The sequence below is a fragment of the Mus caroli genome, unplaced genomic scaffold, assembly GCF_978045245.1.
Source record: "Mus caroli unplaced genomic scaffold, Mus_caroli_1 scaffold_16, whole genome shotgun sequence".
Lineage (NCBI taxonomy): Eukaryota > Metazoa > Chordata > Mammalia > Rodentia > Muridae > Mus > Mus caroli.
The window spans coordinates 46,388,974-46,411,020 of NW_028227271.1; the positions used below are offsets into that span (position 1 = coordinate 46,388,974).

Here is a 22,047-nt window from a genome sequence, read left to right on the forward strand (position 1 = left end):
ATAATATAAAATCTGTCACCTTATACTTAAAAATTCAGATGAAAGTTAGATCCCTTTGTATCAAGTTTTATAACTGATGAGCATATTTCTATACATATACAAATCGCACATATATTTATGGCCTATGCCGTCATCCGCCTATTGTCCCGCTGATGTAAGGAAGATGAAACATCTGCACTGTAAGCGTGTTGTAGAGCTGTAGCACAACTCACTACTTAAATGTTTAGTTGTGTTAAGTGTAACGCAGTGATGCCCAGGATCTAACACGGTAATAATGACTGGCTCTAGTCACACATCTTCCCTACTTCTCATCATTACTTCAGATTATAATTGCCCACTTTTTAAAGTATGCTGACTCTCACTGGCAACAGCTTCAGCCACCTCATGCTCATTTGTTTCATAACTACACTAGGAAGCCCCACAGGGTAACCCACCCGCTCCATGTAAATTCTAAGTATGTTCATGTCCACACAACCAAACTATTCAACAATGCATCTATCAAAACACACTCCGGCACATTCAGGGAAAACAACTCTATCGTTATATGATACTTTTAATTACTATTAACAGTGCTAAACACTACCTGTTAAACCTACGGAGAGGCCCTGTCACACCCGACTGTAAATGGGATAAGGCAACATTATCCAAAGCCTTGATTGAAAGCCTTCCTCCTGAACTAGCCAGCTCATTCATAAGTGTAAGTCCTCTAAGGCTGGGCAGTGGTGGTGCACACCGTTAATCCCAGCACTCAGAGGCAGACACAACAGGTGGATATCTGAGTTTGAGGCCAGCCTGGTCTACAGGGTGAGTTCCAGGACAGCCAGGGCTATACAGTGAAATTGTCTGAAAACAAATAAGAGTGAGTCCCGAGGGAATACTTGAAAAAGTGAAGCTAAATGTAAATAATATGTATATAAGTAAAATCAAAGTATACATCAAACCACATTTTATTAGAGATTTAACGGAGAACTATGGGTGAAATTCACTGACAGCAAGGCTGAAAATAGCATCTTTTATTACTTTTTTGTTATATAAGCTTTAATCAGTGTTTCCCTTTGAATATGGAATTTGTGCCAGAGCCCGGGATGTGGTTGTGGCTCAGCAGTAGAGTGATCTTGTAGCCTTCCAGACGTCCTCAGTTCTACCCTAGCACCTCAAAAAAAAAACAAAAACAAAAACAAAAAACCCAAATGCTGAAACTGATCACTGATGGCCTCAGTATAACTCTCTCAATCTATCTGAACAAATATATATATACACATATATATATTTATGTAGGTATGGGTAAGGCATATGAAAACACTAGTTAAAATTATCCAGTCAAGGTCATTGATGAGACACAACGAAAGGCTAACCAAAGTACGTAAGATGTAAGCCACCGACAAAGCCCTCACTGTGCTCAGCTCACACTGCCACAGGCTGTGCCTGGACCTTCTGGTGTAACTCACTGTGTGAGATTTGTAACACGGAGTTACAGAAGGAATCTGCAATGAACAGATTACAAGCCATAATGAATGTATTAAGACACTTTCAAAACTGGTGTCAAAAAGTGACTTCAGAAAATTCTTATTTTAATTAGCAGTCTTTTTTTTTCCAGAAAAGTAATAAAGTTTATTCCTCCTGGGAGAAGCAAAGGCTCAAAAGTTAATGAGCATCAACTGCTATTTTAGGTGAATAGCTGTGATAAGATTATTGCCTGCATGATTATTCATGACCAGATTTGTGATTTTAATTGCTAGATTTTAATGATTGTAAAATTGTTCCTAATGAAACATGTCATTATTATTTAGATAATGTCATCTCCTGACAACATTAAGTACTTAGAAAAAAAAACTTGAAAAAAATTTACAAAATGCAGGGGTGGTAGGAGTGGGGGCACTGAGTTCCAGGGGGCAGACTTATTACCTTGTAAAATAAGAGAAATCTAAGCTTCCTGGATTTGCCATTTTCTGTTGCTATGACAAAATGTTGTTGGCTGAGTAATTTGTAAAGAAACAGTGTATTTAGTTCCCAGTTCTGGAGAGCTGAGAGCAGGGCGGCGCCTGTGTCTGCTTGGCTCTAGTTAAGAGTATGGCTACATCACCACAGAGTGTCTCAGCAGCAGAGGGAGTGATCCCGTTGGCTACGCAGGAAGCCAGAGACTCCGGGCCAAGGCTTTCTTGCCTTTTCTCTAATTTCATCATCTTTCCCTCTTCCCTTCTTTTCTCAGGGTTCCTCAGAACATTTAACCCTCTGAGGGTAGAACAATTTAAAGTTCTGCCTCACAGCCACACGGCCACACATGGGACACAATGCCAGGATGGGCACCTTCAGGAGCAAGCACACCCGACCCAGTATTTCCTGGTCAGTCTGCGGAGGTATACCAGCCCTTACCGAATTAAGAAACCAGGCCTTCTCCGTGGGTGGAGTTTCCCATACCATGCGCAACACTCTTGTGTGTGAAAAACTAAAATAAGACGAAAGGTAGAGATGGCGGCACACCCGAGTCCCAGCGCAAAGAGGCTGAGGCAGGAGAGTAAGTTCAGAACAGCCTGGGGCAAAAATGAGAGCTCATGTCACTACAAAAGCAAACCCAGAACAACAACAAACCTCGAGGCTGGGAACAGTGAGCAAGTGAGAGTCGGGTGCAGAATTTCACAGACACACAAGGAGTGCTCACTGTGTATAGGCCGACAAGCAAGAACCTTCTTTATGGGACATTTTCTGACAGGGATCATAAAGTTTTTTCACAGACAGATGAACAAAAGTCATGGAAAATACAAGGATATACTCCTTAAGTCCTAACTGAGAAATGAAAATCCTACCACTCAGCGTTACAAGAACCAAGAGCTCCTAGTTTGGAGAGGTAGGACTGGTTAGCCTCTTGGGGTTTTTTTTGTTTTTTTTTTTAAATATTTTTTATTACATATTTTCCTCAATTACATTTCCAATGCTATCCCAAAAGTCCCCCATACCCTCCCCCCCCACTCCCCTACCCACGCATTCCCATTTTTTTGGCCCTGGTGTTCCCCTGTACTTGGGCATATAAAGTTTGCATGTCCAATGGGCCTCTCTTTCCAGTGATGGCTGACTAGGCCATCTTTTGATACATATGCAGCTAGCATTAAGAGCTCCGGGGTACTGGTTAGTTCATAATGTTGTTCCACCTATAGGGTTGCAGATCCCTTTAGCTCCTTGGGTACTTTCTCTAGCTCCTCCATTGGGGGTCCTGTGATCTATCCAATAGCTGACTGTGAGCATTCACTTCTGTGTTTGCCAGGCCCCGGCATAGTCTCACAAGAGACAGCTATATCTGGGTCCTTTCAGCAAAATCTTGCTAGTGTATGCAATGGTGTCAGCGTTTGGAAGCTGATTATGGGATGGATCCCTGGATATGGCAGTCTCTACATGGTCCATCCTTTCATCACAGCTCCAAACATTGTCTCTGTAACTCCTTCCATGGGTGTTTTGTTCCCAATTCTAAGGAGGGGCAAAGTGTCCACACTTCAGTCTTCATTCGGTTAGCCTCTTGTTATTTAAGTGGAACCTTTACTAACGACACAGCAGACTCTCAAAGAAACTTTGGGTCTTTCACTATATAGTTAATTTCGTACTGGCACTTTAAGTCTGAAACAGTGTCCCATTCTGCTCTTCTGTGACAGGTCTCAGTTACATCACAACGAGGTGCTGAGGTGCTATGCACTGCTTTGCAGTGAGACAGGTCTGGATTCACACCAGAACCATTCTATAAGCTACTTGACGACCTGACACTGGGCGAGTTACTGGACGACTCTGGAGCTCAGGGTTCCCCTCTGGAAAGCAGTGTGCCTTTTAGAATTAAGAGGAGAATGGCTGTGAGGACAGTCCTGGTGGAGCTCGCTCTATAACCTCAGCACTGGGACCCCACCTCAAGCCCTAGAGCAGTGACAGCTGTGGTCAGATTCTGCTGGAGAAAGGGAGACAGGAGGGAAGAGGGTGAGTTAGGGGCATGCAAGGTGAGGCTCTCAACAACTGCCTTCTATCACTCCCCAGTTTTGGTTTTTAAGATTTTAAGATGAGGTTCTCCCTAAGTTGCCCAGGCTGGCTTTGAACTCAAAGTTCTCCAGAGAATTGGCTCTGTGGGTAAAGGCACCTGCCACCAAGCCTTACCACCTGAGTTCAGTCCCTGGGACCCATATGGTGGAAAAAAACTGACTCCTGAAAATTGTTCTCTGACCTCCACATACATGCTTGTGTATGTGCACACACACATGCAATAAATGCATAATGCACAAACTATCTTTAAAATATAGCATTATATTTAAAAAGAAGTCCTACCGCCTCAGCCTCTAGAGCATCTGAGAGTACAGGGTACATCGCTGTGCCTGGCTGGTGTTTAGCGTTGCTTCTATACTACATACACATGCAGTGGAAAGAAGCTGGAGTGACAGTCAGTCCCTCAAAGGCACTTCAAGAGGCCAGCGGCACAGTCCCTCGGCAGAGCACCACCAGCCTTACACATGGCCCTGGGTTCATTTCCCACCCCATCCCCCCTCCCAAAAAGAACCAACGACACCAAGAACAACAAAAGTCACTTTGAAATCCAAGTGAATTCCATAGTCACTGCTCTGGACGTCACAGGAGTGGAGATGCTTCAGTTAGCATCACTACCCACTTGAAAAGGTCCTGTAATGTGATGCATACTCTGACAGGCAGACCCAGCCAGCAGCATCCTGAGATACATTTGTGCTTTAGGTCTCGGCCAGCTCAGTTCAGAGTAGGCTGCCAGGTAAGCAAGGGTGGGTCATAAGCTGCCATAAACTGAGTTAACTCCTTCTGAGTCTTAATGTTAGTAAAGAATTATATGCCTACAGCTCAAGAAAAATATTACTATCTTATTTTTAGAACACATTTTAAAGAACACATCTAGAGACTCAGAGCACAGCACAGTTGGTAGGGAGTTTGCCTACCAAGTATGAAGCCGTGGGTTCAAAATGCAACATGCTACATAAACTGGGCATGGTGGCACATGCCTTTAAGGCTCAGCACACAGGAGACAGAGACAGGAAAAGCAGAAAATCAAGGCCATCATAGTGAGTTCAAGGTCAGCCCGGGCTATATTAACTTGTCTCACACAGATAGAAAGATTAGGTAGGTAGGTAGGTGGGTGGGTGGATAGGTGGATAGGTAGGTAGGTGGGTGGGTGGATAGGTAGGTAGGTGGGTGGGTGGATAGGTGGATAGGTAGGTAGGTGGGTGGGTGGATAGGTGGATAGGTAGGTAGGTGGGTGGGTGGGTGGGTGGATGGATGGATGGATGGATGGATGGCAGGTGACAATTTTCCTAAGCACTACATAGGTGCCTTGCATGCATTATCTGAAGTCCTGAAGTCATTGCTGAGGTAAGTGCTGCTACTGTTTTTCTCTTCCACTGGGTAAAGTACCTTGTGGCGAAGATCACCAGGAATCTACTAAAGCCTTTAGATGAACTTCTTGCTTATAAGAATCAGATGACGGGGGTAGGGGGTGGGGCTGGCGAGACAGCTCAGTGGGTAAGAGCACTGAGTGCTCTTCTGAAGGTCCTAAGTTCAAATCCCAGCAACTACATGGTGGCTCACAACCACCCATAATGAGATCTGACACCCTTTTCTGGTGTGCCTGAAGAACTTATTTATAATAATAAATAAGTCTTTGAGCCGGAGCAAGCAGGGATAAATCTTTGGGCCTGAGCAAGCGGGGTTGACTGGAGTGAGCAGAGGTCCTAAAATTCAATTTCCAGTACTCACATGAAGGATCACAACAGGGTACTCATATACATAAAATAAATAAAATAAATCTTTTTAAAAAAAAAGAGCCAGAGGACAGAGAAGAAGCGAAGCAGTTTCACTTTGAAGACTGGGTTACTGTTAGTTTCCACTTCTAACACTGTGTGCAGGAGCAGAGACTATTTGGTTATCTCCAAAGTTTGCATAGGCCAGGAGAAAGAATATTTCTATTTATTTATTTTTGAGGTAGAGTCTCACTATATAGCCCTGGTTGGCTTGCAACTGGCTCTGCAGATCAGGCTGGCCTTGAACTCGAGGCAATCCTGAGGCCTCCTGAGTGCTAAGATTACTGGAATATCCTGCACACCAAGCTATTTTACATTGTTAAACTGCTGTAAGGGCTATATGGTTTTGGCTTTGTATTATATTTACTTTTGTGCACATATGTGTGCATGCACATATGTGACAGCACACATATGGAGGTGAGAAGACAACTTGTAGGTCTCAATTCTCTTTTTCCAGCCTGTGGCTTCCAGGGATCAAATTCAGGTCAGCAAGCTTGTTGAGTCACCGTTTGCTCAACGGTCATTTTTAATTGTTTGCTGGTAAATGATTATAGACTTCAGTGTTCTATTACTTTGCAATATTTTTACAAATAAGCATCACAGAACACACACACACACACACATACACACACACATATATATATATATATATATATATATATATATATATATATATATAGTATAAAGTTTATATATCCATAAGTTGCATCCTCCTACAAGAATCTGGAGGCATTCTGAACTGACTGTGAGTGAGTGAGTAGTGTCCTCGCTGGGACCTAGGGTAAGAGGAGCAGAAGGCTTCCTCTCATTGTTCTACAACCATCTCCACAGAGGGCTCAACTCCCACTTCTCACTTCTCTCTCTGCTTTGGGATTTAAAATTCAATTTAAGTGCTAAAGCAATTAAAGAGGAGAAGACCTACTAAGACATTTGGTCCATGTCCCTAATGAATACTTGGCTACAACTTCTATTTTCTTTTTAATTATTAAAAGCACACTAAAGAACTCTGGGATTTCCATGGAGACCATATGATAAATTTTTGGTTGACATGCATTAGTAGCTGCTCATATTAATAAGGAAGAGAATAAAGGCAATACCACATTACAACATAGCCTAAATAAAGCAATCTCACTGGAGACACAGATACTCCTGAAAATAGTATTTAGCTAATCAGAGGAGAAAAAAATAAACTCTAAAAACAAAATAAGTGAATCTCTTAAAGGTACTATATTTATACACGGAATACTAATTAGTGATAAAAAGGAACAAATCACATAAAACAGGCCTTATATAAGTATCACCAAATAGTTCAGTTTATGAGTTTTATAAGAGACAAAACCAAGCCACGGGAGAAAAGTATCAGAAACGTCTATGAAAGGCTGTGACTACCGAGCAGTGGAGGGAAATGATGCATACTGCAAAGCAGTTATATGTTTATGAAACTATGCACTGAGAAAGACCATAAAGAAGTGCCATAAAATAAAAATAATTCAATGTATGAGACTGTTGTGTGGAGGAATTTTTTTTTTTTTTTTTTTTTTTTTTTTTTTGGTTTTTCGAGACAGGGTTTCTCTGTATAGCTCTGGCTGTCCTGGAACTCACTCTGTAGACCAGGCTGGCCTCTAACTCAGAAATCCGCCTGCCTCTGCCTCCCGAGTGCTGGGATTAAAGGCATGCGCCACCACGCCCGGCCCGTGTGGAGGATTTTAACCCAGCCACATGTCTGGTATAGCAAGGGATTCTATCCAGACCGTCTAGGTGTATGTGATCTGGCTGGAATGCAGACACATCGCATACCTTTAATCCCTCTGCTGGAAATACAGATACACCCTTAGTATACACCTTCAATACCAAACAACGAAGGGAAGGTTACTTTGTAGAAGGAAGCAAGCACGTTTGAAATTGACATCCAACTGAGGGGCAGAAAAAGGGATGAATCAGAGAAAGACTTGACAGCATGAGTCAGAGACAGGATACTCCCAACTCTCATGACAACTGACAGGTTGCAGATGAAGGAGCCAGAAGATTAGAACAAATTGCTAGAGTTTGAGGCCAAGCAGAGCAACTCAGTCAGAAGCGCAGTAAAGCCAGTTCGAATCAATCCGCTTGGAGAGGAGTTTGGGCCTCCTGGACAGAGTTCAGGAAAAGCTAGAAAGGGTGAGTTTATTCAGCAGTGAGCCTCTGAGATGACAACTGAGTCAGGTGAGTAGAAGTTACCCTTACACTGTTGGCTATAACCAAATGGACTTGGCTGTTTATTTCTGCATGCTATTATCCAGAGCAGCAAAACTGAACGCTAGTTTAAGCATGTCATCCTCCATCTAACCTGCAGTTCACAGGCTGGCAGTCACTTGTAATGAAAGTGTTAACGACAATCACTCAGTGAGCAGTGATTAATTGCTCCGCTTTATTCTGGTTCCCTCTGGAGGCTTGATGGGATGTATGTTACATTTTTTTTTTTAAACTATGGCTTCATACTGTTCACTTGCTTAGGGTTGCTTTGGTTATCCAAGGTCATTTATGATTCCATATGAATGCAAATAGTGTTTTGTTCTCTTTTCTTTGAAAAGACATAGAGTTGAGGTCTGGTGGTGGGAGACATGAAACTTGGAGATGTTAGGGGAGTAGAGGGGGTGCATGGGATTAAAATACATTGTTTGCATGTAAGAGATTCTTAAAGAATCAACAAAAATATTTTTAGAAAATTGGTTTCACTATGTGGAGATTTTATTCTCATATTATCTTTTTCTCTATTAAGAAGCAAGTGGCCATTGCTGCCAGCAGAAGTCACAAGACAGTAAGACTTACTGCTTGGTTAAGATCGGATAGTTTTGAATCCAATTAATGGAAATTACCTGGATTAATTAAATGAACAGTGTTGTATAGACAGCTTTGGTCATTCTCACTGAGCAGGCTTCAATATAGACTCACTTTTAATAAAGTTTTACATGTTAAAAAGATGAATCCACAATAAAAACTACGTTTTCATCTCCTTTACAAATAAATAAATAAAATAAGTAAAAAAAAGAAAGAAAAAGAGAAAGAAAATGATGAGAATTTCTCAGGCAACAGTAAGGATCACCCACCCCACATAGGTCACAGGTGCACACATCTGTAGTCACACTCCCTTAGTGATGTGTAGGCACTTCGGATGTAAATCATTCTATTAACAAACACTTCAACCATGATCGATTAAATGAAAACTTAAATACTTGAGTACAATATTGCCTGCATTTAAATTTACTTTATACTAGCATGTACTGAATTCACAGTAGAGTAACATGTTAATGAAGAATTCTAGATGACAAGCACCCGTGTTTACTATGAAGTTCTTATAGACCTGTTGTGTGTTTAAATTTGTTCATAGCAAAATTGGAAAACATCTTCAATATTTTAATGTTACACTAAGACATTTTAAATCTGTTGCTTACGGCAGTGGACATTTCACAACTATAGTAATTTAGAAGAAAAATCTCTGTGTTCTGAACATATCAGACATAACTGTGTTCTGAACACAGCTGTAAGTGACAGTTAAGCCCGACTGTTTGCCTGTGCTGTGCTGAGAACTCTCCTGGCTACTGAACCCCTGACTCCTGTGACCAGGAAGAGTGGGAGAAGGCCACGCTGAGACACCGACCTTCTGTATGCCCACCGACTGGCGGATGTTCAGCTTTCTCTTCCTCTGGAAAGTATCCAAGTCCCAGAGCTGAGCTGTGTCAGAGGAAGTAGTGATGGCGTATCTCCCAGATGCGTGCACAGAAATGGAACACACCGACGACTCATGTCCTCTCATCCAGCTAACCAGCTCCTTGGTGACTGTGGTAACAGTGAAATTGTTACATCGGTAAGCCATCTCTCACAGATACACAAATTAGACAGGGCTAATTTACATTGCTGTAACAATCCAGACAAGAAATAGGGGCTTAAACTAAGAAAAAGGCAGTGGAGAAAAGGAACAAATTCAAACGCTATCAGTGATGGAGAAACACTGTCCATGCGCTGAGCTTCCGGGCTCCAGTGACACAGTTCAGGCACACAAGCCTGTGTCAAACCATGGTACTGTGTCAAACCATGTGATAACACACAAAGGAGAACAGTTTCAGCATGCCAGGGAAAAAGGATAAATCTGAATTAAAGAACTGATAGTGCTAGGCATCCTGACACATACCTGTCACCCTGTAAGCACTTGGGAGGTTGAGGCAGGGGGATGGCTGTAAGCTTAAAGCCACCCTGGGCAACAGTAAATATGAGGTCAGTTCTGGCCACGCAGACAGATCCTATTTTAGAAAATAAATGAAAGAAGACCACATAATAAAAATTAAAATTGAATTTGGGGCAGGCGTGGTGGTATGGGTCTCTAATCTTAGCACATAGCAGGCTAAAGCAGAAAGGTTCTGAGTTTGAAGCCTGGGCTACACAGTAAATTCCAGGCCAGAGGCTGCAGAGCGAAACTGTCTAAATAAGTAAACAAACAAACAAACAAACAAAGGTTCTGACTTTGAGGTAGTCATGTGTCTGTGTGTGTAAACAGAGAAAACAGAATGGTAGAGAAAAGACCAAAACTCTTCATGGTAATTAGCACCGGGTAAGGAAATGAGAGTTTCATTTTATCCTCATGCTTGTGTGAGTAGTTCTAAGTTGTTTGTATCATATCACTGTTGTGATCCAAATTCTTCCAGAGAGATGGAAGTGAGGTGAGAGAGAAAGCATGAAGCCGTCAGATACAAAGGAGGTCGGAAGTGAAGACAAAGCACCAAGTTCCTCAGGGAACAGGGGCTTCCAAATACTCGCCTAATGTCTGCCATTATTACACATTCCTTCCTGACCCTCAGCAAAAGAGGGAGGGTAACATTGTAGCTTTTCATAAGCTACATTTAAAGAACTGCTTTTCAATTCCTTATGTTGTCCCCCATCAGCTAATGGTGGGGAAAAAAAACCTCCTGTTTTATGAAGTGCAGTTCTTTTTATTTTTCCGTGATGTTAATAGAAAATTCAGAGCTGGCTAACAATGCTGTAGTTCTTTGTCTAGGGGTGGAGCCTATGAGATTGCTTCCTTCCAGGACAGCATGACAAGTGGTATCAATGCTCATGGCTTGTTTAGGCAGCCATACTGTTGAGGTATCAAGGGTGTAGCAGCTTCTCTGTCATTCTGAGGAGACTCAATTGCACAGCAGACTTCCAAGAAGTAGGCCAGCCGGCTGAAGATGAAGTAGTCCAGCCCTTACACCATGGAGACAGTCTCGCTATTGTGGGGTGGGTGGTGTTGTAGGGAGTAGGAGGCACAAAAGTTGGGTTTATTAATAGATGCTGTGAGGAAGCAGGATTTGGCCACAAACAGAAAGAAAGAAAGAGATGAAGAGGAAGTCAGGAACTGGAGATAGCATCTAAGGAACTTAATGGGTGTCAGGTTCAATGAGAGAGTAGGCTATTAAAAAATGGAGCTCAGACAGAAGAAAATGGTAAGAAGCTAGTTGTAAGCATAGACAGACTTAATGTTTTAAAGAACTTTTGTCCCAGCAGTGCTGACTGAATTTCTAGGCACTACTAAAAAGACAACGATTTGTACTTATTTGCAGGGAGCATGCAGGACATAGGTTCCCAGTCTTTGCTTTACTTTATATAAACGTGGAGCCCTGGTCAAACTATTTCACTGCCTCAGTTTCCTCTCTGCAAATGGTCATAAGGATATTCATCTCAGTGAGTTACTATGATACAAATAAATCAGTACTTAAAGTCAGAAAATAGTCCTCAGAAAAGAATACAATATAACCATTTATTATCACTATGGTTAACCATATTTATATCTTTCTAAATATTATATACTATCAATTATTTAGTAACAAAAATACAATTACTTTTTTTTCATTTCACTTGTGATTGAAGAGTAAGGGTTTTAAACTATAGCACTCCAGAACGCCAACTTAAAGAATATATGTAATATGGTATGAAATATGTGGGATTTTTTGCTTGGTTTGTTTGTTTGTTTTTTAGAATACCTGTATAGTGTGGAATTTGGTCTTGAAAGACAGGTGTCATATTTGCACTCATGGGAGGTAATCCTTAACTCCTGGGGTTTCCCACATGGTAGGAATATCTTTATTATTCAGTTGCCCCTTAGCTACAAATAAATGGCTTCTGTTAAGGACTCAGAGCTGGGGCTGGTCTCGCCAGCAGGACCAGCAACTCTAACAGACTGGGCATCAGGAAGGCAGGAGGACTGGAAACAGAATTCAACCCCAGACAATACATCAACCCTGGTGATAATGGGATGAGAGATGTTACAGTCAGACTGCCCTCACATGTACACATAGGCAGTAATGCAATTAACTGTGTCTGCATGCAAGAGCCTCAGGTAAAATTCTTGACACCAAAGCTTGAGGGACCGTCCTACCTCAGTCATAGCCAGCAGAGTCTCTGCATGTATGCTGGGAGGGTAATCTACCACTGAAGACATGGAAGCATCCTTAAAAGTCTCCCAGATCCTACCCTACGCACCTCTCTCATTGGCTGGCTCTCATATATGCATCCTGTATTAAGGCTGGAGTCAGTCACATGTACAATGCTTTCTTAAGTCCTGTGAGCAGCCTTGAACAGACTGCTCCTGAGGCTACACAGGCTGGGAGGACCTTGCAGTCTGCTGGGCTATGTTTTAGTCAGCTTCAGAAGACAAACAGAAGGACGTCTTACCTGTATCAAAACATTTAATAGAATAATCAGCTAACGCCACAAGGAACTCAGACTTTCTATGAAGATTAAAGGCCAGAGCTGTGCACGCTTGTGCTGTTCGCTGAACAAGATTAAACCTATTAAGAAATGGCTGTATTAGTATCAGGAAGTCTACCAGTGGTCATAAACTTCACAGTGGTGGAGTCCTCAGAGGGGAAAAGGAGACCTAAAAATGGTGGGCTAAAACCAGACAGAAGATCTAAGAGACCCACTGTGAATAATCAGAGGATTCCTGCCACGTGCAAAATGCCAGCGCTACAATTACCTCTCTCTCTCAGGAACCATGCTAAGGACACTGGGTTCCACTTCCACCACTGGGAAGTCTTGTTAAGTTTTTGATTTTTTTGTTAATAATTTGCTAATTGGGGAGCCATTGTTAAGTTTCTATTAATTTGGCATAGCAAAAATTACAACTAGCCATGAAGGATGCTTCTGGAAGCAAAGACAACTGACAGATGGAGGGACAGAGAAGAAAAGGTGGTTACTGTGAAAGCTACTGGGGAAGACCTCACCCAGAGATACAGGCACACAGTGAGGATGCACAGGAGGGGCTGTGTTAAGCTGAGAGAGACCAGGGATGCATTAAACACAGGAGTTTCTCAAGAGTTAAATGAAGATCAGAACAGGAAGCCAAACAGGGCTGGGGGTTGGACCTAGAAGGACTGGGAAGTGAATGTGATTGGCAGGCCTCACATGAAATCTCAAATAATCAATAAAAGTATGTACGGTTAAAAAAAAAAAAAAAGACCAGGCGTGGTGGTGCACAGGCGGGCAGATTTCTGAGTTCGAGGCCAGCCTGATCTACAAAGTGAGTTCCAGGACAGCCAGGGCTACACAGAGAAACCCTGGTCTCGAAAAAAAAAAAAAAAAAGAAGCCCAAGAGTTGGTGTGATTGGATTAAATAATGTGTGGTGAGTTCTTAAGAGAGCTTGACACATAACTAGAATTTCATTTACAAATTCATTTACATTAAGCTTTTGTGCTTAGGAGAAAGGGCACAAGCTTGAGGGTAGGGAATCTTAAATCTTTTTTTTTTTTTTTTTTTTTGTTTTTCGAGACAGGGTTTCTCTGTGTAGCCTTGGCTGTCCTGGAACTCACTCTGTAGACCAGGCTGGCCTCGAACTCAGAAATCCGCCTACCTCTGCCTCCCGAGTGCTGGGATTAAAGGCGTGCGCCACCACGCCCGGCTGGGAATCTTAAATCTTAAAGATGTTGAGTTCAAGGCCCAACATTCAGATCTATGGGGTCTAAGAGATACTATATAGGCCATATGTGTAATTTAAAACTGTCTAGGAGCTATGTTATAGTAAAGAAAAAGATACAACTAATTTTAATATCCAAAACCTTATTTCAATGTTTAATCAAATATTCCATTTCTATTTCATCCTAAGTCTTCAACTCCAGTGTGTAATTTGGCAGTACACTTACAGTGTATCTAGTCACCTTATGAAGGCTCAAGGGCTGCAAGCTGCTAGTAGCTACTGGAGAACCCATCAGAGTAATCCTAGAAGCTACATCTCAGTCAACAGAATGCCCAAGGCTCTGCTGGTGAGATGACTCCAGAGAGCACTGGGAGGACAACGCCGGGGCAGGTGCCTGAGAGGGCAGGTGCCTGAGAGGGCAGGTGCCTGAGAGGGCAGGTGCCTGAGAGGGCAGGTGCGTGAGAGGGCAGGTGCGTGAGAGGGCAGGTGCCTGAGAGGGCAGGTGCCTGAGAGGGCAGGTGCCTGAGAGGGCAGGTGCGTGAGAGGGCAGGTGCGTGAGAGGGCAGGTGCCTGAGAGGGCAGGTGCGTGAGAGGGCAGGTGCGTGAGAGGGCAGGTGCGTGAGAGGGCAGGTGCGTGAGAGGGCAGGTGCGTGAGAGGGCAGGTGCGTGAGAGGGCAGGTGCGTGAGAGGGCAGGTGCGTGAGAGGGCAGGTGCGTGAGAGGGCAGGTGCGTGAGAGGGCAGGTGCGTGAGAGGGCAGGTGCGTGAGAGGGCAGGTGCGTGAGAGGGCAGGTGCGTGAGAGGGCAGGTGCGTGAGAGGGCAGGTGCGTGAGAGGGCAGGTGCGTGAGAGGGCAGGTGCGTGAGAGGGCAGGTGCGTGAGAGGGCAGGTGCGTGAGAGGGCAGGTGCGTGAGAGGGCAGGTGCCTGAGAGGGCAGGTGCGTGAGAGGGCAGGTGCCTGAGAGGGCAGGTGCCTGAGAGGGCAGGTGCCTGAGCATCACCACGTCTGGCAGTAGACACTGGAAGGAGCCAGCAAAGCAAGGGATGAGATCAGAGAGGTGGGAAAACCAGCAGAGTTGTAACTCAAAGCCTAAGAGAGAGGGGGAGATGGGAGTATCCAGTGTTTCACTATAAAGGAGACTGAAGAGACCACTGTGCTGGGCCCTAAGAAAGACTGAGGGCTTAATAATCACACCTGGCTTCCCAGCCCTTCAGCTTCCTGCTCAGTTGAATGATCATCCTCAAACACACCTCTGTCTAAGGATTGTTTTGATCAAACAATCAAGAGGCCGATACAAACAAAGTTCTATGCTTTCCTGGCCTTGATCTGTCTGGTCTACGTAAATCTGAATAAATGTCAAAGGTGTCCCTCCTCCCCTGTCTATCACAAAGGACAAAGGTCAATTAGAAGGCAGAGCCTCATCTTGGGGAAGGCACCAGAGGGATCAGCATACCACATCACCTACCGCTGTTCTGCGCATGCTTGCCTTCCCACAGCTCACTGTCTTTCGATAGAAGCGAGTCCTTCCGGTTCACTCCTCTAAGGTTTTATTGTTTTCTGCTGCAAGTAATCTGGAACTTGGTCGCTCCCTGAACACCTACAGGTCCTCTGCCATAACCCATTCTCTCCTTGCTAATCTGTCTTTTGCTATAAGAATCCTGGCTCACAATTTAAGAGGGTAGGGGGCAATCATTTCTCCTTCCCCATCATAGACATCGGAGAGACAACGGAAAAAACAAGCAGGGGAGTCCCGGGTGTGAAGTCCTGGGTGTGAAGACTTGGGTGTGAAGACCCAGGAGAGGCTGAAGGCAGGGATGGGACCAGGGAGTAACCAGGACCACTGGTTTAGGAACAAGATGACAAGTTACGGATGTATGAACTCACTGGCATAACGGAGGCTGAGATGGGGAAAAAGAAAGAGAGGCTTTGGCATCTGTTTCCTCATAAATCAGGAGGCTGAGCAGTGAAAGAAAGGTCTATGTCCAACACAAGTAGACAAAGAAATTGTAAAGTGTTTGCAGCAGTTCCTGGAGAATGGCAAACAGCAAAGGGGCAAGGACCCACTGAGAATCGCTGACACAGGGGCATGCTTTTGTGTAAGGGGAGCCCTGGACCAGCATCTTGCTGACCAGCAACAGGAGCAACTCCAGGTGAGACCGCCAGGGAGGGTGAGGAAAAATGAGGGTCGGGCAGCAGGGTCACTGCTATTTTTAGTGAGCAGCAAAACTGATGGTTAGCAGATTTCTAACAGACTGCAGATAAATCTGTGACTTCTCTGAGTAAGTGACCACAATCATGTTCCCGACATTTCCACCCCTAATCATCAGAGTCCTTCCACAGCCTGCCAGGTGTCCTGCAGCGGCCTGACAGGAGGCGGATGGGTGCAGACTCATGCCTCCACCATGTCTCTCCAGTCTCCCTCCATCTGAGGGTCTATTCCCTTTTCCAACATTCTCAACTGTGACCTCTGTGACAGTTCCAGGACAAGTTTTGTTAGTGAACGTCCCTACTAGCTGAACTCCATCCGGCTGCATCTGGGTTCTGTCTTTGGCAAGAACCACACAGAACCACTGTGTGCTTTTTACCGCATCTGGCCACCAGCCTTCCCTGGTCCTAGTAATGTTAATCATTTGGTTTACACAGTGTATGCCAGTCTCTTCACTTTAACCGTTACTCTGTTTCTTCTATAATTAGGATTTTGTGGTAAGGCTGGGGATTTCTCAGTGGCAGAATGCTTACCTGTATAAAGCCCTGAGTTCGAAGCCCCAGTATTGGAAGATAAAATAAAGAAAAAATTTTGTAGGGAGAAAAAGTTTTGACTGTGCCACATCCCAGTCTGCATGAAAGCACTGCTTACAGCAGGAACGCACGGGTCGTGACTGGCATCAGGGGCATGACACATCACTCTCAGTACTTACATTACAGCTCAAATCATCTCCACTGTAGGTGCTCTCGAAAGCTGGCTTCCTGACATTCTTATGGTTCTGGGAATAGTTTTTTCTGTCTATGAAATGTTACAGGTTCATCCTATAGCACGCTTGCTCCTATACTAAAACCTGCCATTTCTGCAAGGACCTCTGGTTTCTTTTTACCAATGAATAGTTCTTGGAATCTAAGAACTGAGCCCAAGGTCTGTACACTGCTCCTGGCACACTGTCCTGGCCCTCTGAGGGGACAACACTAGGAAAGAGGTGTTCCTCCTCACATAGATGTCTGTGTTTATTTCTATCTCTGTGCAAACCCAGAGTTTATGCCAACTTTAATCTAAAACCGAAGAGTTCACTCTAGCTTTCTTCCTCTCCTTACCTGAAGTCCTCGTGCGGTATTATTTTCCCAGTGTGGTCTGATTTGATCAAGGCTCTCTAAACTAACTCCTCCTCAGTGACACTTGCCCCATGCAGTCATCCTGCGACTGTTGCTGGATGTACAGCACATTCCCTTCCTACTTTGTCTCCTGGCCTCCCCTCGCCATGGATACTTAGTGTCCAATCCTACTTAACTGCTTCTGGGAGGAAAGGAAGGAGGGGGACTCCAACTCCTTGTGGTTCTTGGATCTAGTACACTGTAACAAAAAGGTTCAGAGGAAACCAAGTTTCTAAATCAACTAGCAAAGCACCAGGACTTAATGACACATGAGTAGGGATGAAAACTTAAATTTAAGGGAAAGCGAACAAGGCTGGCAGGACTTTTATCTCAGTGGGGAAAGGTGCTTGCCCCTACGCCTAACTGGCATGACTTCAATCCCTTGGACCCACATGGCAGAAGGTGACAACTGACTCTTGGAAGCTGTCCCTTTAACCTCCACATGCAAGCTGTGGCATGCTATGTATGCATACACATACAGACACTCATATAAGAAATAAAATACAATATAGAAATTGCAATGAAAAAACAAAACAAACAAGCAAGCAAGCAGGATTGGTGGCTCCCCGCAATGGGGAGGTTGAGATAGAACCACTGCAGGGTCGAGAGGCCACCCTGGGACATAATAAGATCGGGTCTCAGGAAGAATACTCAGAGCTGCCAGCCACCCTGTAAACCAGTCCTCCACTCTTCCACCAGCACTTAAAGTCGCTTTCTAAGAACTCAGCAGGGCTCTGTAAGTCATCTGTAAGTCACTGGGATAGTCGACGACAACTCCCTAAGTAATAAGGCACATATTGAAAGCGTCTGCTTACCTGTTTCCATGCAAGTCAAAAACATAGATGTTTCCCTGATGGTCCCCAGCAATGAAGGAATCGCCTGAGCCATCAAAAGCCACATTCAAAAACCGCAAGACTTTGGGATGGTATTCAGAAGTGCTGTGAACAATGTTCACTATAATTCTGTCAAAACACAACAATCTAAATGTTACGCTCCACACCACATACCGGCTTTTATGTATTGGGTTCTACTGAAGGCTTCCTGCCTGCTTATCCTTCCTACTGATGTCCCTCTCGTCCCTAGAATCAGTCTTAGAAGGGTTTCTAAACAGTTCAGAAAGCCTTTCACTAGGAAAGAAGCTAACATTCATTTATTCACTAGATACTAGAAAACTTACTTCATGTCAGAACTGATGGAGCCAGACACTAGGAATAATGGAGACAAGGTTATTTTGTCACTTATAGTTTAGCGGCAAAGATGACAGTAAAAAGGCACATGCAAACAGCATTACAATGAATAGGCAACAGGATAGGAGAGTCTTACTGTAACATAAAACGCTCCACAAAGCGTCAGTTGTATCTCCACCTCTGAGACCTCCACAGTGCCCTGGTAAGTGCGTGCTCTAAGGACTACATGGTCATCACTGTGCCCCTGAACCTGACCTACAATACACAGCGCTCACTCCATGCCTGTAAAGTGCTTTACATCATTCTTTGAAAACCCATGAATCAGACTTCTGCTCCAATGGTAAGAAGTGGACTTAATTCCTCAATATTATCCTATAGATACATAGAGTGTGCACTAAAGCTATGTGGAAAATTCAAACACTTTATCCTTGAGCTTTAAATTACTCATACACAAAACAAGCAAATATACAATTCACATAAATATGCAAAAGAAAAGGTGTCATGTGGGGAAAAAAACGGATAAACATAAATGCTGCTTGCTGTGCGTGGAGAAGAGTGACATGGCGTAGTTTCTGCCCACTCCACTTTTCTAGACTTGATATGTATTTGTTCGTAATTATGCACTACTTTCACGGGCAAACTTTGTATAGAATGCACAGTGATATTTGTCTAAGTTTACTATTTTTGAAGAATTCCTGTACCATACATCTGCTGAAAAATGGTTTAGAAAATCTACTGGGCCAGTGGGGTAGCTCAACAGGCAAAGATGCTCGCCACCAAGCCTGGTGACCTGGTGACCGGAGTTTGATCTCGTAGGCCCCAGTGATGGGAGGAGAGAAATGATACCCACAAGTTGTCCTCTGATTTCCACAAATATGCCATGCCGTGCACACGGCAAATGTGAGACAAAACACTTGCAGCCCCAAACGGTTTCCTGACTATACAGAATTGCGCAGTGATGCGCAGCGATAATCCCAGGACTCAGGAAGTGGAGGCAGGAAAACTGAGTTTGAATCCAGCTTGGGCTGCACAGTGAGATCCTATCTCAAAAACAAAGACGGGGAAACGAAATCATGCATCGTCATTCTGATCTTGAAGATCAGCACAATCCCACCCTGTTTAAAATGACTTCATGTGTGTGTATTCGCGCTCACACATGCCTGACACGTGGTGGTCACAGGACAACCTACGGGGGTTGGCGCTCTCCTACCATAATGTGCCTTAGGGACTAAGCTCAAGAGATCAGGCTTGGCCGAAAGCTCCCTTACCTTCTGAGTCCTCTGGCTAGCCCTTTATTTCAAGAATAGTGTTTAATCATGAAAATTTTATCTTTTGCGTATGAATCTTTTAAAAATGATTTATCTTTGATTGAGCAGTCTGTGCACTGTGCCCAGGCCTGGTGCCTACAGATGCTAAAAAAGGGTCTTAGATTCCCCCTGGGACTTGAGTTATAGAAGGCTGTGAGGTACCAAGTGGAAGTGGATACTGGAAATGAAGCTTAGATCTTCTGTAAGAGCAGCCAATGCACTTAAGCTCTGAGCCAATCCCCTAGTCTCTTATATGTTGAGTTCTGATATTCCAAATTAAAATCTCATTTTCAAAACTTACAGAAAGATGCTACATGCTACACTGATAAGTGGGTTAGACATTTTCCTCTTGGGCTTACTGGTAAAGCACTTGCCTAAGATGTACAAAGCCCTAGGTTAAATCTTCAGCAGTGGAAAAAAATGATTTTTCTTCCTGTTTTTCTAAACATAGAGCTTTTTAAACAGATTGATCAGGGATATAGGAAAAAAAATCTTAGGCTGTTCATCTTTATGGAGTTTCATGGTGTTGAAAAGACAAAAATTAAGCTTTGCATCGTGGCCCACATCTGGAACCCCAGTGAAGGGGCGTTGGAAACAGACAGTTGCCTCAAGCTAAAGCAATGAGCACTAAGTTCTATCAGAGTCTATGTCTCAAAAACTAAGGTGAGGAGCAATTAAGGAAGACCCCAATGCTGATCTCTGGGCTTTACAAGCATACCTGCATATACACACATGCACACACACATCAACACACACATACATACACACACACACGTTTTTTATTCTCCTGATGTAGTTGTCATCCTAGAGGCTTACTGCCTTTTGTCTATTAACCTAGGCCTAGTCCCCAAAGCTTCTAGCCTCCATACAATCTAATCTAGACCTAGAATGTTTTCAGCCTCTGAGGCTTACTGCTGAGTAAGCTCACCCTTTCTTGTTCTTTCTGAGCTCTGCTGGCTGGTTCAACTTAGCTGTCCTGGCTCAAAACTGCTTTCCAAGCTCAAAGGAAAACGCCGAAGAATCTCCACCATTGACAAGATTGTTTATCCAATAGGTCGATGGGTGAATAGTACTGATAAAGGGTGGACAGCCACCAGAAAACACAGTGGCTGGCTGGCTAGTCAAATAAGTGGCTGATCCACTTATAACTGCTTTCAGCTTACAAAGACACTTAGTCTGATTTCTAGGGAAGCAGCTAAAAGATAAATAGAAAAGTCTCTTGAGAAACAAACCTCGAGATATGAACCCGAGTGATACCATGCAGTCCACACAAACCTAGGTAATCAGAAGCACCAAGATCACTTAGGCACGCACCATGGGAACCAAAACAAATGGGGAGGGGGGGGGCAAAGACTCCCACTGACGTCACACAAGAGGCTGAGTCTTAAACCGGCTACTCCAAACAGAATGAAAAGAAGCACAGGCGGGTAAAAGTCCCCCATCACTGACAGGCCCCGCAACAGACACTCTGTGCAACTGCAGAACTTAAATTTGTTCCAGGGTTGTTCCATAGTGAAAAGCGTGCTTGGCCCACACTAGGCTCTCAACATTACAGGTGTGCAATGTAATGAATGACTTTAGGATGGAGAGCATCAGCTTTTGGAAAGGTAGATGTGCATTGCCTTCTTTGCTCCCATCACCTCCTGGAGGTTTTTGTTGTTGTTTTGTTTTGTTTTGTTTTCCCAACTGGAATTGAGGTTAATAAATCAAAGCAGGTGGAGTCCTAGGACTCGGCTGAACTGCAAATTCTTTTGCACAAGTCGTGGAGCCTTCTCCTGCCTGCCTCTCACCGTGACCGGGGACCAGATTCTGGGACAACTGCAATCTACGGTTTCCGGAGCTACTTGCTCCTCCTGAGGTCCCAACCCAGGGATGCAGCGCACGGCCAGAGTCAGAATCCCCGGGCCAGCATCCCTCCTCCACGCTTCCCACTTCAGCCTCCCGCAGACCCGCCCCCTCGTCGGTTTCCACAGCGCGCGACCTCACCCGTTGTGAGTGGCTGGCGATGGCTTGCGGTGCCATATCTTGCCGCTCTCCTTGTTGCCCAGGTCAGTGCTCTGCATGTCGAACCCCCACCCCTACCCTGTACTCCGGTCCGCGGCTGACCCGGTGGGGTAACCGTCCCGAGAGCTACCCAGCAGTCCCCGCGCGCCCAACCCGGGAAATTCGAGCGGCCGCCCCGGGATCTCCGCCCCCAAGGACTGTGCCAATCACGCGGGGGAGGCCCCTTCTAGTTAAAACCAATCAGGACGGGGATCCGCCCACCTCCGCTCTTGTGGTCCCTCCACTCTGGACAATGGAAACAACCAACGGCTTCTCTCTAGACTCCACCCCTTTTCTGAGGCTTCTCGCTAATTCTGCGACCCAAAGGCTTCTGGGAGTTGTAGTTTTCTGAAAACCAAGTCTGGGACTTCAGTTCTCTGACACCTATAGGCTCAAATAGACACCAAAAGTGTTTTTCTCCAGAGAGCCTGCTGCC

The 22,047-nt window shown here is 44.4% G+C and overlaps 1 protein-coding gene across 4 annotated transcripts in view; it reads right to left on the reverse strand.

Annotated features, from left to right (window-relative positions):
* The window catches only part of Tbc1d31 (TBC1 domain family member 31), a 63,968-nt gene extending 42,276 nt beyond the window's left edge, over nucleotides 1–21,692 (reverse strand). For 2 of the 4 annotated variants that reach the window (XM_021184042.2, XM_021184041.3), the window contains exons 1-4: nucleotides 21,555–21,692; nucleotides 17,890–18,036; nucleotides 12,474–12,589; nucleotides 9,424–9,602 (exon numbers count right to left, since the gene is read on the reverse strand). In XM_021184042.2, coding sequence (XP_021039701.1) covers nucleotides 9,424–9,602; nucleotides 12,474–12,589; nucleotides 17,890–18,036; nucleotides 21,555–21,631 — 519 coding nt within the window. In that variant the 5' untranslated portion in view covers nucleotides 21,632–21,692. The remainder of the gene's footprint in view (nucleotides 1–9,423; nucleotides 9,603–12,473; nucleotides 12,590–17,889; nucleotides 18,037–21,554) is intronic. The other 2 variants (XM_029469733.2, XM_029469732.2) reach the window with 1 other exon arrangement.
* Nucleotides 21,693–22,047: the final 355 nt, after the last annotated feature.